General features: G+C 40.7%; 1 protein-coding gene across 3 annotated transcripts in view; it reads left to right on the forward strand.

The window, feature by feature from the left end:
- ATP8A2 (ATPase phospholipid transporting 8A2) overlaps window positions 1-18,638 on the forward strand; it is a 499,041-nt gene that overhangs the window by 352,322 nt on the left and 128,081 nt on the right. For all 3 annotated transcript variants that reach the window (XM_060234774.1, XM_060234775.1, XM_060234776.1), the window contains 4 exons: window positions 3,285-3,407; window positions 7,488-7,566; window positions 10,661-10,722; window positions 12,009-12,065. In XM_060234774.1, the coding sequence (XP_060090757.1) occupies window positions 3,285-3,407; window positions 7,488-7,566; window positions 10,661-10,722; window positions 12,009-12,065 (321 nt within the window). The remainder of the gene's footprint in view (window positions 1-3,284; window positions 3,408-7,487; window positions 7,567-10,660; window positions 10,723-12,008; window positions 12,066-18,638) is intronic.

Genomic DNA, 18,638 nt, shown 5'->3' on the forward strand with positions numbered 1-18,638 from the left:
GGATTAGTATTCAGAAAAATGAACAAGAAAACTATATAAACAATAAAAACAAAATCAAGAAGAAGAAAAAAGAAAAGAAAATAGAGTGGAGAAACATATCCTTACAGTTTAACGAAATCCAAGAAATAGCTCGGCAGCAAAGCAAAATACAATAATTTATTACCACTCTTGATGAGATTTTGCATGTAGTTGCATTACAGTTCCTTTAATACAGTGTTTTACTTGTGCATAATTGCATCCCTGTACATTGGCAAAACAAAATACCACACAAAACAATTGTTTGATCATATGAGTGTAAATACTTCTTTTTGCAGTGTTTTATCAATGTATACATTTTCTTTTGTCCTGTAAAGGGGAAGGAGAGAGAGAAGTATTGAAGGAGCTAGATTCCAGTTCTAGAATTAATTTCAGCAATATTCCTGATTCAGCCAGAATTCAGGTGGAAAGAAACAGAAAGCCCAACAAACAAATGGTAAAAGAAACATAACTCGCAAAATCTTTTTTGCCCTACAAGTTATCAGCACTGATAACTGAATAGTAAGAATCTTCTTTAGTGTCCCCCTGCTTGTTCAGCCAACAGTTGTGATTGCAGCAATCTCCATAAAAGGCAAATTGTGACTTGCTCCTTATGTGTGTTGAACACACACAGGCAAGTCAGTCATGTGAGTTCCCATTAGTTGTGGCTCTCATCTAGCACACAAGCATACAGAATGTTTTCCGTGCAGCCATCTGGTCTGTTGCTTTGTGACTAATTCAAAGGAGGAGGATGACATCATTGGGCTAGGAAATGTACTTGCTGTTACTGATCCCCAGGAATACCCGGCCTTTTGTTGCAGCTGATCTTCACCTGCATTTTCCAGGTTTCTGATACATTTCTGGCAAGAATCACAGTGCAAACTGTGAAAAGAAAGTGTTGCGGGGGAGAGTGCTCAGAAAGAAAACAAATAGAAACTGTACATAATTAGGGACACCTGGTTGAATGTAAATATAGTGCAGAGGTATAAATTTAGGTGAGAAATAAAGTTGGAATGATACACAACTTGTAAAATGAGAGGTAAGTGAGGAGACTGTTGTATGAGTTGTGGAATGTTATTTCAAGTGTCTATTCAGTAGGATGTAGTGGCTTCAGTATACTCATGAAAGTTTCTGTCTGTACGTGAATCTCCCCATGCATGCAGCGGCAAACTTGGTTTTCTTCTGTGGGTTGGGAATATTCTTCTTGTGCAAGTGTGGGTTGTTCTCAGGAATGGAGTGGAAGAGAACCCTGACCTGGATAGCGCAGGTGAGCCTGATCTCATCAGATCTTGGAAGCTAAACAGGGCCAACTCCAGCAAGTACTTGGATGGGAGACCTCCAAGGAATACCAGGGTTGGGACACAAAGGCAGGAAATAGAGCCTCTCTGAACATCCAAGCTCCAGTAGGAGTCACCAGAAGTCAACCATGACTTCCAGGCAGGCAGGCACACACACACATAAACAAATATTAAAAAAATATTAAAATACTAAAAAAAGAAGAATGGAGTGGAAAATAAGAGAAGTGTCTTCAAGGCTCTAAATGCTCATGGATGCCACGTAAAGTGATGGCACCTCTCTAGTGATTCTTGCACGGAAAGCTTACACATCACATGATCACATTCATTTTCTCTGGTGGTTCCCACATTGCGGAACAAGCCTGTCTGAGGTGATGAGGAAGGTTCCCCCAGCACTATCATTCCACCAAATGTGCAAAACAGAAATATTCAGATGGGCATTCCTATAATCAGATTGATGTGATTCAAATTATAAATGGCACATAAACCACAGATTCTCCAGTAATGTGAGTCTGCCCTATGAGACAAAGACCCTGAAATCATGTGTGGGGACTGTACAGTAAGGAGGTCTGGCAGAAGCATAGATGGGGAAGGGAGAATTGCTCCAAGGCAGAGTACCTGCTTTACATGCTGAAAGGCCCATGGTGATCCATCCCAAGCATCTAGGCCTCCCTATTTACCTGCCCCCAGAAGGAATTTACCTGCCTCATCTCAGTTTCTCACACCTGAAGAAGTGAGGAATGGGAGAGAAAAAATGGACTCCACATAGTGAATTTGTAGAGGAGGCAGTTTACAGCATCATTGGAAGCAAGATCATGTCCTCTCCAAATTCTGCCCTCTTCAGGCAGTGTCCAAAAACCTCCCAGCGTTTGGGGAAGCAGAGTTAGGAAACTTACCAACGTTTCTGTTTAAAGGATTTCTGGCAGCAGATGTTGGCAAAAGTCCTTTCATTGCCTGAGATCCTGGAAAGCTATGTGGAGTGGTCATCAAATCACTTCTTATGTTAACAGGGCTTCAGGGACTGGGCTATGAGAGGTTTCTTGTGTGTTTTAACAGTGCCATTCTAACAGAGTTTCACCCTTCTAAGCCCATTGACTGAAGTGCCTTCAAAAGGGTGATGTTCTTCTTAGGATTGCACATGGCTTTTTTAAAAAAGCAGGAACTCATTTGCATATTAGGCCACACCTCCTGACACCATTGTTTCACACAGGGCTTTTTTCTAGAAAAAGCCCAGCAGGAGCTCATTTGCATATTAGGCCATGCCCCCTTGACATCAGTATTGGTGGAAGAATTTTCTTTATGCAGCCTTATGTACTTACTGGAAGTTCTTATCAGAAGTGACAAAGGATAGGTTTAGCAATTGCCTGAAAGCCTTAGCTATTTCCAGGGTGGCTCTAAGGAATCATCTGGTGATTCTTTCAGCTAGCCTTTGTCACTTTTGATAAGAAGTTCCAGTAAGTATACAAGGCTGCATTTTGATTTTTAAAAAATTCTGTCAACGACTCTGGCTGCCCTAGTAGGTAACCTTGGGCTAGTTACTCTCTTTTAATCTAGCCTACATCTCAGGCTTGTTGTGTTCAAGATGAGATAGCAAATGGGAAAAGCATGTTGTAAGCCCAGGGCTTTTTTTTTTAACAGGAACACATAGAAACGCAGTTCTGGCTGGCTTGATGTCAGGGTGTATGGCCTAATATGCAAATGATTCCTGCTGGGCTTTTTCTACAAAAAGAGCCCTGTTAAGCCATTTTTTGCTCTCCACTAGGAAAAAAGTGAGTTATAAATAGCTAAATTTAATAAGTTCACAGTACGCTGATGGTGAATGCTCTTTTACTTTGTACTATTTAGATTGGTTCCATTGCTGTTGTTGTTGTTTGGACCTTCTGGAGTTGCTTTTAACATTCTCTTCCGATAGGAAGCAACTTGTTAAAAAACTTAATGGTGTGATGTTTTAATTTGCCATTTTGTTTTCTCTAGATTTTCACAGCATTGCCTCCCTTTACCTTGGGAATCTTTGAACGGTCCTGCACTCAAGACAGCATGCTTATGTTTCCTCAGCTCTACAAAATTACTCAAAATGCTGATGGGTTCAATAGCAGGGTAAGAGGTGATATTTATTTTTTGGGGGGAGAAAAGAAAACAAGTTTACTGTATTATTTCAGCTTTGCACCATTTAACATAATCATAATATTCAAGAATATAAATTCACAGTTATCTATCTTTGTTTTCTGATTTTTATTGCAGTTTTTAATATATAGTCATTAATCATATTCTTGCTGTATGGGAGCTGAACATTACTGTAATTGTAACAGGCCAAAGCTAGGAAAGTTTATTTAAAATTGAGGTTTTGCCTGCACAGTATAGAAGTTTGATTGGAAAACATTCATTTGAATTATTGACATCAGCAACTGCTACTAATTATCTTTGTCCAGTGGACATGTTGAGTTCATGCCCATGAAAAATGGAAAGCATTGCTTTGTGTTGTTGTGGTTGTTGTTCTTATTATTTTAATGTGTGTTTCCACATTCCTATCTCTTTGTTGACATGGGATGCTAAAAAGTGGATAATACAAGCAACTAAAGAAAAACGAATTTTGATAGCAATGCAATATTGTTTTAATCACATGTTAGGTGTCTCCATACAAGGAGAAAGCAGCAGCAGCGTTTTTTCTCTCTCTCCAGAGAAAACAAGAAAATCACTCCAACAGCTTGGCTTCGCCTTTCTTGTTCCAACTGAAAGTGTCTACTCTTCTCTCCCTACCACATATAAGAGCAGCTAGTGCCAGGGAGAACATAGAAGGGAAAAAGTTGGTGTGGTGGTGTTCCCAAGTGTGTCCTGTTTCTCTAACTTCCCCCTTGTCTTTGGAATTCCAGATTACCTGTTCTTGTTTCTGATATTAAACTGGTGTTTTAGGAATGTGGCAGTGCTTCCAAAATTTTATTTCCAATTTTTCATCCTTTTCATTCTTTTTCTCCCTTTTACATTATTGATGTGTGTGTGTGTTGATAGAACACCGCAATAAAATGCCCAAACATACATATCAAGATACAATCATATTATGATTCTTTTCTTACATGGCATTTTATCAATGGATAGAAGAATGTGTATGCAATACTAAAGCACTACACAAAAGAGTCTTGCTGCAGTTTTACAATCACAAGTATTGTTTTTGAAGTGTTTTATCAATGCACAGGTACATATTGGTAATGTATAGTAGTGGGTAAAAAGAAGCAAATGAGCCAAAGGAACAGAACAAAGGAACACAGGCTGCAATTTTGGAATTAACATTAGAATTTTTTCTGGTTAAATAGAAAGCGAGGAGCAGAACACCAAACAAAACTCCAAAGACAATGAATGAACAGAACTGAGGACATCCACTTATCCCTACAGTGACCTTGTTTTCCTGACAAGGAGCCATGATGCTCCTTTGTGTTGGGGTAGTGGTCTTCAAGTATAGGAAGAGGTGGTCTCCAAGTAAATGGAACCCAGCCCATAGAGGACTTTAAAGGTCATATATAGACTGGAAGATTATATTTCTGATTCCAAATATATGAGGGCTGGTTGTTCTTACTCAAAGATTAAGAAGATATTGGATTTAACGATCTGTCTATCTAAGTGACTGCCTTTCTCCATATATACCCCAGAGAGCACCGCGTTCAGGAAGTCAACATCTGTTATCCATCCCCGGACCAAGGGAGGCCAGATTATGCTCTACACGGGCTAAGGCCTTCTCTGTAGCAGCCTCTAATTTATGGAACGCACTTCCAGAGGCCACGAGAGCCCTGTGGGATCTCTCTCAATTCAGCAGGGCCTGCAAAACTGACCTTTTCAGGCAGGCTTACAGTAACTAATGCGTGAGGAGCTGCCATTAGTATGTCGCTGAGTACTGTCATCCATCTATAAGACACCTAATAGACCACTACAGAGAATTAAGAATTATAATGAAGCTGGACGGCCTATGAAAAAAATGTTATAGAACCATTTTAAATTTTTAAATTATAAATTGTTATATGTTTTTGATTTTATAACCATAAGGCATTGTTATGATGGTATTGTGACTGTGAGCTGCCCAGAGTCCATATGGAGTGGGTGGCATACAAATGTAAATTATTATAAGATTTATACCTTGCTCTCCCCTCCGAATCTCAGAGTCTCAGAATCAGCTCACAATCTCCTTTAACTTCCTCCCTCACAACAGACATGATGGGTGGGGCTGAGAGAGCTCTCCCAGAAGCTGCCCTTTCAAGGACAACTCTATGAGAGCTATGGCTGACCCAAGGGTATTCCAGCAGCTGCAAGTGGATGAGTAGGGAATCAAACCCAGTTCTCTCAGATAAGAGTCTGTACACTTAACCACTACATCAAACTGAATGTTCTTTATTCACATTTTTTGTCCAGAACAGGTTAAACATTAGAAGCAAGTTCAAAGAATAGGGTATGGTAAAACCTGTCTTAATTTCAGCCCTAAATGTTGACTTATAACAGCTGGCTCATACAACACACTGAGCCTTTAGCAGTCTTATGGTACTTGCTTGATATTATGTGCCCAAAGTAGTTCCCTGTTGGAGTTCACTGTGTGTTAAAGTGACATGCATCCAGCCGGCTCAGTTCTATGAATGCATCAGCTGAAGTTTGGATGGGCTGACTTAGAAAATGCACCCACCATGAGCTCAACAGGTCTAGTGCACTGGCCTTTAATAAAAGTCTAAATGGGAATATTGGCTGTAGAATTCATGCATATTTAAGAGAGTTTGTTTCCTAAACCTGCATGTGAATTTATCAGCCTCACAATGTGTGTCCTATGTGGCGTCTTCTGAGACCTTGGAGGGACTGTGACTGATTTTTGTGTTTTATAACAAAATGTTCCCACACTTCTACCTGCTGGCCTTTTTTGAACCCCCCCCCAACCCCCCCCCCCCCATGAGATTTTTGTGAAAATATTGAGATGACTTTATTGTTCCTGTCAGGGTGCTGGTTTAAAAAGATGTTTCGGTGAGATATGCAGGTAAAATTACACTGATGTATTTTCTTTTCATATTTTGGAGAATTCCCTTTGCTCTCAACTCCCTTGTTTTATTAACCTATTCATACTAACAAAGCTTCAGAACTATGAGTTTTATTTTTGAAACAAAAAAAAGTACTGTTCATACAAAGAAAAGCTCTGAAGTTTTGGTCATCTGTCTAAGATTTCAAGAGATAGACGTTACAGTTTCAAGTAGGATTTATAAAACACAGAAAGTCCAAACTGAGGGTAGTTTTGTTTCTTTCTACTTCTCATCTTGTCTTAATTTTCCTCAAGATGACTAGAAAAGATAATAAAGGGGTCTATTATGTCCTCATATTTTTCTGAATATTTGAGGTAACAACATTATCATTTCGAAGCTGACATGGTGGAATGCACAATCAAGAAACTATCTTCTGTAGTGGGATCAGGAGTGAACATCAGCTATTAAAGGCAGAACATCTTAGAAACCCTTAGGAAAGTAGATAACTTTATGGTCCAAGTCCGAGTACATTTTATAACAAAATATGGGTGACCCGTGGTCACCAAACAAAGAGAGCTTTTAGACCTATGACTTCTTTGAAGGAACCATCTGAAAATGTGGCACTACAATAGGGAAAAAGCTGCAAAGGCAAGGAAGGGGGGTTATACTTATCCAAGGTTATGCCTCCTCCTCATATAGAAATTCAATTCCAGAAGTAGGAATAAAGGGTAACCCGCTAGAGTATTTGGTTTAGATCCAAACAAACATTTACATGAGCATGTGGGCTTCTGCTTGCAGACCATCACCACCACCACCACCCCGCCCCGCTTCCATGGCAGTTTGGAATGCCCTCTGAAATCAGGATATTCTGGATCCAAGGCTCTGGATTTCAACCTCTAAGCACATAAAACAGATGAGACCAACAAGTTACCCTCCACACATGTTGGATGTGAAATATTTGTTTTATTGTATATTTGTATAGGTGTAGGAAAAGGGCATTTCATTTCAGATTGGCCGCATTAGTGGTTTAAATTTTAGTTCTTGTATTAAGCTGCAGAAAAACCATTCTCATTTAAAACAAAGTGTGTTTTTTTGGGGGGGGGGAGAAAGAACTACTTTATAATGAGTTGTTTGATGGGTGTTAAACAACATTTGAGAGTTTGGCCTGACTTTATTTTGTTTGGTTTTCTCATAGGTTTTCTGGGGTCACTGCATCAATGCCTTGATCCACTCCATCATTCTCTTTTGGCTTCCACTGAAAGCACTGGAACATGGTAAATGCTTTATCCTTTTTCAAATGTTAAGCCCAGTACTGTTCAATCTTTCTAACTCAGCTTCAGTGTGTTTTTAGGTCACAGCAGGTTCTTAGGAAATTAATCACAAGAGACAAACCCGCATTTTCTAGGCCCCCAAAATTTGTCAGCGGTGACCTCCCAGATCCTCCCTTTTGCACACAGTGTTCCATAAACAGCAATTTCCATCTTTCAGAAGATACAAAGTGAAATTGTGGAAAGTGTGCAAGGTAGCCTGATCATATTAATTTTCGGCAGTATGTTGGCTTTCTTTGTAATAGTTTGTACTTGAGGCAGATTGAAAGCCATCAATAAGAGGAATGTGAACAGCTTTGTGACCCTATAAATGAGGTGCAACACATTAATAATTATGGCATTATTTTGAGTTCAAATAAAACGAGCTCTGTGCATACCTGCTAATGTGTGAAAGAACTCTATTTAATGTACTATCAAATACTATTACATTGAAAAGGCTTGGTTTTTTAACATGTGGTTTAAATACCATGTTGAAAAGATGAGTTAATTCATTAAAACAATTCATTGGTAGTGATAACTGGGAGTGATGCTGCTTATGTGCTCCTGATTATCAGTGAATGGTATAAAATAATATCCAGCAATTTGCTTTCAGGCTGCTACCAACAGTTCATTGACCCAGGGCATCTGACCTTAAAAAGCATATCCTGATTTAAATACAATGTAGGTGAGGCAAAAGAACTTACCTGTGCAGCTTTGTTTGACTTGGGATAGCTGCCCAATTGAAACAGGAACTGGGTATGTGCTAAGTTATACAGATGAACTCAGGACTTTTTGTAGCACAAACTCCTTTGCATATTAGGCCACACACCCCTGATGTAGCCAATCCTCCTGGAGCTTACGGTAGGCCCTGTACTAAGAGTCCTGTAAGTTCTTTGAGGATTGGCTATATCAGGGGTATGTGGCCTAATATGCAAAGGAGTTCCTGCTTCAAAAAAAGCCTGGATGCATTAGCCCCACCAGCATTACGACTGAACCAGACATCAGTTAATGGCTGTAAAGTCAATGAGTTGCAAATTGTGGCCTAGATATTTTGACAATCAGAACAGCATAACCAAAAAAACAAACAAAAAAGCTTCTGTTGCAGTAAAGCTGTTGATCTTAAAGGTGCCTCAAGCTTCTTTTGGGTGTTTTCTTGCATTGTTTAAGATAACTTATATTGAGAGGTATCGGTAAGCCTCTGAAGTAACCCGGTCACCTTATGCATGCCATTCTCTCTCAACTCCAGTCCTCCTCCTATAGTATGGAAGTAGTAATATTGTTTGTAAGGACTGCAACCAAGTAATGTATTTGAAGCATTTTGAGCACATTGAAAAGGCTTGGTTTTCTAGCATGTGGTTTAAATACCATGTTGAAAAGATGAGTTAATTCATTAAAACAAAAACAGCTAGCCCTGACCTGGATAGTCCAGGCAAGCCCAGTCTCATCAGATCTCAGAAGCTAAGCAGTGTCGACTCTGGCAAGTACTTGGATGGGAGACCTCCTTGAAATACCACAGGCAGGAGGTGTCCTCCATGCCCCCAGTTAGGGTCTGTCACCAGGAGTCACCATCTGCAGTCGGAACCCTCTGCTCTCGACTTGAGTTCGATCCCAGCGAAAGCTGGTTCAGGTAGCCGGCTCCAGGTTGACTCAGCCTTCCATCCTTCCGAGGTTGGTAAAATGAGTACCCAGCTTGCTGGGGGGAAAGTGTAGATGACTGGGGAAGGCAATGGCAAACCACCCAGTAAAAAGTCTGCCGTGAAAACGTTGTGAACGCAATGTCACCCTTGAGTCGGAAATGTAGATGACTGGGGAAGGCAATGGCAAACCACCCTGTAAAAAAGTGCCGTGAAAACGTTGTGAAAGCAACATCACCCCAGAGTCGAAAACGACTGGTGCTTGCACAGGGGACTACCTTTTTTTTTTTTTTACAGTTCTTTAGAATTCATTGTAGAGTTTTATACAGCAGCTGTGTGCTCTTTTTGTAGGAAGCCTTATTTGTTTACATACAAGAAGATAAGCATGAATAAATGACTACTTGAAGTACTGCCAAGGCCGACACTGTCATATATGTTACACAAACATGAGCAGTGCAATCTTAAGTGGAATTATGCTCTTCTAAACCCATTGATTTCAATGTATTTAGAAGCCTACAGCTCTATGTAGGATTGCACTAATAGAGAAAGAATGGTAGAAGGGTAAAATGCCAGTCACTTGATGCATTAACACCAACCAACAGCTTTTAAGATGTTAGATATATGTACTAGATATATGGTTTTGCTTCTTTTTAAAATGTTTGGATAAAATAATTCCCTTTAACCTCAAGGGAATATCAAATAAAAGAAAACATAGCAGGAATGTCTCTGGTTAGTATTTTGCCATAGATGATGTGGCAACTAGATTTTTTCATCTTTTGTATATAATTTGATTATTAGTGCTTGGCACAAATTTGCTGTTCTGCTCATACAACTCCTGATGGCCAAGTTATGTGTGTGTGATTATGTACTGTTAAAACATTTTATGACTCCAGCACCAGCCAACACAATCACTGCTCTATTTGCTTCCAATAGGCTGCTTTTGAAAATGCTTTGAGAAACCCAGTGTGAAAAATTTATTCTCTACAAAGAGAAATCCAGAAAACATTTCAAAAACACATCAGGCAGCTAAAATGTACTCAGTCAGAATGCTTTTATTAATGGTTACTTTTCATTACATTTGCCGAAATGATGTTCATAATCTACAACCAGTTAAATGTAAACTGTTGCACACACAAACACACACACACATACACACACACACATATGATTGATACTTCAAAGGCATTATTGTATTTTTGCTAATATACTTTTCTTCTGCTAGCCTTTTCTTTAATCCATTCCTTAGTTCTTTTTAAACTCAACCTCCTGTTTCTGTTAAGATATTTTGCTGAGCACATTTTTAAAATTGTTACCATTTGTATTTAATTGTTTATAATGCTTGAAAAAAACCTCAAAATAAAGATTTTTTAAAAAAGAAAATCTATTAGAATGAATGTGCTATTTAATTTTTGTTTATCTTTTTTCAGATGCAGTATTTACAAATGGCCAGAGCGTAGATTATCTGTTTGTTGGGAACATCGTTTATACAGTAAGCTAGCAGAATGTTGGGCAGTTACCTGTTCTTAAATCTCAATGATTTCAATGGTATATTAAACATGAATTTTTATTTCTCATATGGTACGTGGTAAACTTGAGCTTACTACTATATAGGATACACCTGTTGGATTTCCATGAGTCATGCATTAAAAGACAGAAAATTTCTGTCAGTACAAACAGGTGACAATTCTAGGAAGGTTTTGGTACTCCCAGAAGCTGCCCTTTCAAGGACAACTCTTGTGAGGACTATGGCTGGGCCAAGGCCATTACAGCAGTTGCAAGTGAAGGAGTGGGGAATCATACCCGGTTCTCCCAGATCAAACCCGGTTCTCCCAGATCTCCCTGTGCACTTAACCACTATACCAAATTTTTATGAGTCACTGCTCACTTCTTCAGATAATGATATAGGTATCTGTATCTTCAGGTATCTGTATCTGAAGAAGCGAGCAGTGACTCATAAAATCTCATGCCCTACCACAAATGTTGTTGGTCTTTAAGGTGCTACTGGATTCTTACTCTTTTCTAGGATAAAAGTTAAACTAGGATAAAACTGGATGTTTGAGTTACACTGGTGTAAAACTGGGGCATATAGGATTGGAATTTGGCCCTTTAAAGTGAGAATATGTTTTATGGTCATATCAAGATTATTCTAATTCAGGTGAACTGGGGCACTGCTGTTGTTATTCTGATCACTACAGTTCAAATATGAAGAGTCCATAAACCTCCATGCTAAGCAGAAGCTTTTCATGCACCATATGTGCAACCAGAGGACCACAATATACAAATCAGAGGGCCACAATATACAAATGCTTTTGCATATGTTGGTCCCTTATTCCATCACTATTGCTGATAGAGCAGCACCAAATCTGCATGAGTGTGATAAGCATGGAGGTGCCCTGTGGGAAGGGATACCTGCTTTAACATTTCTCATGCTCCTAGGACTCTCCTATGGTACTTCACCAACCAGGAGCACTAGAAGATGCCCCCAGAGTACTCTGATGACTGAGCCTATTTGTGGGAAAGGCGGGATAGAAATCTAAAATAATACATACATACATACATTTTCGGGAGGGAGTGATACTTTCAGATTTCTTTCTTACTCCTGTACCCTGAAGCATGTTGGTCATGTGAAAAATAAAAAGTATTTCTGGACCAAGTTGCATTCATGAGAAAATGTTAATTTATGTATTGTTTTCTTTTTGGATGAGTCAAAGAGTTTTGAGTGAAAAATAAATGCTGGGATTAAATTATTTTCCTGCATTTTTCTTTTTTTGGCAGTATGTTGTGGTGACAGTCTGTTTGAAAGCTGGTTTGGAAACCACAGCTTGGACAAAAGTAAGTATTAAGACATGTTTTAAATTGTAACTTTCCATCCTCTTCCAATTTTATGCTATAATTAAGAAAATAATACATTTGGAATATATGTTATATAATGTAGGTGTTGAATTACGAGATCTATCATTGGCATTTTTCCTACAGTGCCTGCAGCCTGAAAAGTTAAGCAACTAAAATAAGTTTATTTGAAGATAGTGACTTATTGTATATCTTTCTGATTGTTCCTTTTCACTATAAAAGTCTTTAGGTCTGTTTTCTGGTTGTTCCATAATCAGTGTGGTTGTGCTATTAATTTGCCAACAAAAAATAACAAAAAAAATCCTGTAAGCAGAAAGACTATAAACAAGTAAATATCAATAAAAACAGTAATGCAAGGCATTACAGCTAATGTTCAAAGATGTAATTAAAAAGTATGAACTTGGTCTGGAACTAATGGTGCCAGGTGAAGTTCTCTGGAATGGGGATTCCAAAGGAGGGACGTCACCAAAGGAAAGACACTTTCCCAGGTAGCATTCCACCTAACTTCTGAAGGTAGAACCTGGAGAAGAGCCTCTGAAGATGATGGTTTCATACATGAGAATGACATTCCTGATACCATATCATTCAAGATTTTATGTCAAAACCGGGGCGGGGGGGTTGTAGCAGGAACTCCTTTGCATACGAGGTTACAGTCCCCTGATGTAGCCCATCCTCCAAGAGCTTACAGTAAGAAGAACCCTGTAAGCTCTTGGAGGATGGGCTACATCAGCCTAATATGCAAAGGAGTTCCTGCTACAAAAAAAAACCTGGTTAAAACAAACACGCTGAACTGATGTTGGAAGGCCAACTCAGCTGCCATCTAGCTCCAGTCTGATTCTTAATATACCATATCACTGTTTTCTCAGCACATGAGAGAAGCATACATCACAGACTGTTGTTACTATGAGGCCTCCTTCTAGGAGAACACTACAGAGATCTAGTCCAGGGAAGAAGGGCCAGTCTCCTAAAGGTTCTTGTCAAGGGACCACAAAACTAAAAAAAATGTGTCCTGGTAATAACTCAGTAGAAACTGTGCATCCATGATTTTAACAAAAATGACCCGGCATCCTAAATAAATCTAAACACACCTGCTAATTACATAAAGGAAAATGAGGCAGGAATAAGAAAACCTCTTAGTTAGCTTTCAGTTAGTTTTGAGGAAGATGTCTTTTGACCTTTAAAGCTGTAAATGATCTGATTCCAGGGCTGTTTTCACACCAAAGATTTACCACATCTCCACATGACATTGTCCTCTATTTGTGCACAGGGTGTTAACAGCCTGCTCCTTCCACACACAAAAATCTTCTTTATTTTAAACCTGTAAAAATCCCCAGTGTTTCCTGAGCAAGATGCTATCAGCAGCAGCAGTCTGGAAACGGAATAACTGAAGGACTTCAGCAAACTGCTAGTCAGTTACTCCATTAATTTCTTGATGCTAGCAAAGAGCCAATTCCCAAGAGGAATTAACATAACAGAAGAGGACTGCCTTCCTTGTAGACAGAGGGGAGCAGATCTTTGGAGGATAAGGTTTATCTTTAAAAGGCATTGTGTTATTCCTGTCCAGCATTATTCATGCTCTTGTGTTTGTTTTTTTCAAACAACAAGAGAGAAGAGAATCATCCACAACTCAACCTGCCTTTTAGGGAGGTGCAGGGGGGTTGTCAGAGGCATCTGTAAACATGGGGAGATTTTTTAAAAAAGTTTTGCATGATTTCTATGCAGTGTTACCCACAGGGTAACTGTTTACCACAAGGTAGACTTCCTGGTACCCTAGGCAAGACTAACTTCTGGTGCCCCCCCTGCACTGATAACATCACCAAGTCACATGGGGGGGGGTGCCCAGTTGGCACCCCCAGAAGACTGGCACCCTAGACAATCACCTAGTTTGCCTAGTGGCAGGCCAGCCCTGATTACCCATGTTCTTAAAAAAAAATAAACAGAGTGGCTGAACAATCATGTGATAACATAGTGGGGTAGCTTTCAGTGCACATCAGGTGTGAAAGGGAAACCATAGCTAACAGTAATGAGAAAAATCCAGGTGGGCAGCTGTGTTGGTCTGAAGTAACTAATCACCCTCGGCTATCTGGAATCCCCATTGCAAAGATGATTTTGCAGAGGATCTCATCAGCAACCAGACTAATGTGAAAATCACTCTGATGTGGAAACGGCCCAGGACGCATCAAAGATCACTTTCTTCCAATATAAACTGATCCATCCTTCAAAGATTTTCCTCAGGATCCCTGATCCATGCCCCCCCTCCAATTGTCTGAGTAGGTAATTATATGAGATAGAGCCTCTGTCCCTTTCTCTATACATGCCCTGTCAGATGTTAAATAGGACAGGGTCATTTTGCTTTAAGATGTTCTAGGTCTCTACAGTGGCTCCATTACCTTGAAGCTTCCCTCAGCTCTGGAGTTGAGCACATGGTCAATGGCTGTCCTGTGAGAGGAGAGGTCTTTATGTGCTCATAGATGCAGCATCCCAGGGAAAAAGACCACCTTCTTGCAAGGAGATTTTATCATTTTTGGTACTCCACCCATTGACCAGGTTACGCCAGGTCAAAGAGGTGTTTCCTGGAGATCTGCAGGAATTTCCTTCCTGGAGACTATTTAGGATTTTATCCCTTCAAATTGCTGTTCCCTGCTATGGGGAAGGGGGGGGGACTTGCCCATTCCAATATCTCTGGCTAGACTTATTGATATTTCTTAAGAGGTAGCTACAGGGCTGGATTGGGGGGGCAGAGGGGGGTGCTTGCCCTGGGTGCTGACAGAGGGGGGCGCCAAATTGGGTATGGAGTCCATTGTATTCTATGGGACCATAAGATAGAATGGCCCATAAAGGGGCATCATTTTTTAATTTTGCCCCCCCCTCAAAAAACACGTAGATCCAGTCCTGGGTAGCTGAGGTGAACCTGAACAGCCATGAACAGACTTCCTTCTTCCCTGCCTGTTCTCTGCCCAGGGGGAAAAAACTGTTAAAATGCACAGTGGGGTTCTCCCCCCCCCCCCCTGCCCAAGCAATAAGGCACTTCTTCACACCATCATTGACATCAACTATGAAAAACTATTGAAACAGCAGATAAACTGCATCATAGAATAAAAACTCCTGGTAGCCATAGTTTAATTTAATTTAATTCAGTTTAAAGTAACATTTCCTTTTCATTATCTCATATTCATTGTCTTCACCACTCTGAACTCACCCATACAAAAAGTGTGTGGCTATGTTCATGGCTTAGACATAGGGCATGCCTTTAAACCTTATTAAACTCTGTATAATATTATGCTTCTTCTCTATCTAATTGCCCCCCAGTGGCTGAAGAGACATCAATTACTGATCTGCTTTCTGAACTGAGCCAAAAAAGGCTCTCCTGAAACCCAATAAATCTGGTGTTCAGAAAGAAAATAGCTTGTTTCACTTAATTTGTGGATGTGTTTTTTATGATGAAGGGGGTCATTTTCTTCTCAGTCTATCGTTCGATCTTACCAACTCTGTGGCTGGCAAGACTTATTGTTTCAGCTGTAGGCGACTTGCCCCATTTAGACCTCTTCCCAGAACTTGCAGATTGTTGCTGTCGAGTTAAGCTTCATTTCCATCATCAGGTGGATTTGTTACATGTAGCTTTGTCTGAGGCGTGAGAAAGTCTCATTCTAACAAGAGGATGTGATAGGGGGAAATGAAGGCCTGAATAAATAAATAAGGGGGGGATGCACAGTAGCTGTCACTTAACAGAGCTGAGAGAAAGTTTCTGATTGTTTGCATTTTCAGCAACGTTGATGATTATCTTTTCAACCTCACCACTGAGAAACATTTGTGGTTATTGCAAGTTTTGTTTGTACATGTTGTGCATGAAATACTACCTTAGCTTTGCAAACTGAATTCTGAAAATCAACGTCTGTGAAAATGTGTGCTTTTATCTCTATTGGGGTATCATATAATGAGCACCAAGGTCTGCAGCAGGGAGAGATTATTGAAACGTATTCCCTTTCTGCCCATGGATATGCAAGGCAGAAAGGTAGTTTTATAGAGCACCAATTCTGCAATCCCATATCTCTGACCATCACATTTAAAGGGACCACACACCTTTTAAATGCCTTCCCTCCATTGGAAATAATGGAAGATAGGGACACCTTTTGGGGCTCATAGAATTGGACCCCCAGTCTTGGAGAGGGTTTTGAGGAGAAGCTATGCTGCAAATTTGGTGTCTCTTCCTTAAAAAACAGGGGGGCCCAGAGCCCTAGATACCCACAGATTGATTCTCCATTCTATTCCCCCCCCCCCCCACTTTATCACTGTATTTCTTAAGTGTCCTTCAAAGCAAATAAACAGTCCTTAGTAGAAACTCAAACTTTAAATGTTGCCGGGTATGAAACTCTGCTGTCTTCTTGTCTTTCTGTTAAGAGACGCAGATAGCCCGGCTGTTCCTCTTTGAAGAGTAATTCAACATGTGTAGTAGCAGCAACACGAGTCCTAGGTTTAAGTTCGTGTTTCCTTTACACTTCCTCTGGCCTGTTGAATTACTCTTCAAAGGACACTTAAAAATTACAGTGATAAAGTGGTTGAGTAAAAGAGTGTTTTACACTTATATTGCAACATTTGGTCCATGGGGTTTTCTTGCTTTGCCTAAACTCCACACTGCAATTTTCCTTATTTACCGCCTAACTGGGGATTGGCAACTCTAACATCATCATGAAATACAATGCTGCCTTACATTTAGGGCTGATTCACACATGCATGGGCATAATATGTCTTAAAAGCAGTATCAAAAAGGACAATATTAGGGTAGATTGTCCCTTAAATATAATAGAAGACTGTATAGAGCTTTAGAGTTTTGTTGGGGGATTGTTTTTAATATGGATATCAGGCTTGGACTGAATGTAGGTTAGGATCTTGAGCCTGTACTATTCCTGAGTCCACCAGATCTAGCACTAAAATATTTTTCTTTTGAATGCCATATAATTCTGATCTAGGTTTTCTAGTGCACTTAAGGATTTGTAAGGGTGATTATTGTTGTTGTTATTCAAAACAGCATCTTTCTGCCCAGGGCCGTAGCCAGGGTTTTGTGAGTTGGGGGGGGCATTTTTAAAAGTCAGGGGGCACCTTTTCCCATTCACTGCAGGGCTTGCCACTTCTCAGAAGCTTTGTAGGGTAGGAGCAAAAGCTGGAGGCTCTGAATACAGCCAAATTGAGACAGCCCACCCTAAAACTTTGGAGTGAAGAAGGGACTGCACCTTGCGTGCTAGCGGGGGTGGGTGGGGGGGTGGGGTTCCTTCCATTTCCTCTCTCCCACCCTGGCACTTTGCAGCCAGCAGGTCTATCCATTCTCCCCTCCCCTCCCCACCCCATTCCACATGGCTTTCTCTGCCTCCCTTCTCTCTACCTGTTGCTTTTGCTGCCACTAGGGTTGCCAAGTCCAATTCAAGAAATATCTGGGGACTTTGGGGGTGGAGCCAGGAGACTTTGAGGGTGGAGCCAGGAGACATTGGGGCGGAGTCAGGAACAAGGGTGTGACAAGCATAATTGAACTCCAAGGGAGTTCTGGCCATCACATTTAAAGGGACAGCACACCTTTTTAAATGTCTTCCTTCCATAGGAAATAGGATAGGGGCATCTTCTTTTGGGGCTCATAGAATTGGACCCCCTGGTCCAATCGTTTTGAAACTTGGGGGGTACTTTGGGGAGAGGCACTAGATACTATACTGAAACTTTGGTGCCTTTACCAGAGCCCCCGAAACCTCCAGATCAATTCCCCATTATACCTTATGAGAATCGATCTCCACATAGGAAATAATGAAGTGCTCAGCAGATGTCCCCCCCCCCCTTTCTGGTGACTCTGAAGCGACGGATTGGCATCTCTACTCACGAGTTGCTGCTAACTTCTTCAAAGTAACACAGACACACCATCCCAAGAGGAAGCCTTTCAATCGGAGACTGAAGCCTCCAAAGGCACATGGTCCTCTGGGGGCAGGGCTTCCCCCCACCGGCCAGCTGACTGGAGGTGGGAAGGAGCCTGGGAAAGCGGAAGAACCCCCACTGGGACCTGGGGATTGGCAAGCCTAGCTGCCACTGTAAACTGTGCCCTGCTCAGCTCTCCTGGCTCTGGCTGCCACTGATGGTGCTTCAACAGCTCAGCCATGGCAAAACGAAAATGAAAAAAAAAAAATAGACTGCATGCTGGAGGTCCCCTAGAAGTTGGGGGGCTCTACCTGGATGTCAGGGGGCAGTGCCCCCACAGGCCCCCCCCCCGTGACTACAGGCCTGTTTCTGCCCAAGGTGGCTAACAAATTAAAACATAAAAATTAAAATCTCATCTTGAAAGCCATTAAAACCAACAAACCATTACATCATTAGAACAGGATAAAAATGGAGCTTAAAATAAGTACAAAAGCTAAAATTAAAACAGTGGGGAGGAAGGAGGAATCATTGAGGGGATGTCAAGCAAAACCTTTTTAAAAAGTCTTCATCTCTTGGCAAAAGATGGCAATAACTAGTCATTTGACATAGACCGAATGGGAAGAGGGAAGTACTGTTTCATTGATTTATTTACTTTATTTAGAA

The sequence above is a fragment of the Heteronotia binoei genome, chromosome 3 (genome assembly GCF_032191835.1).
Source record: "Heteronotia binoei isolate CCM8104 ecotype False Entrance Well chromosome 3, APGP_CSIRO_Hbin_v1, whole genome shotgun sequence".
Taxonomy (NCBI): Eukaryota; Metazoa; Chordata; class Lepidosauria; order Squamata; family Gekkonidae; genus Heteronotia; species Heteronotia binoei.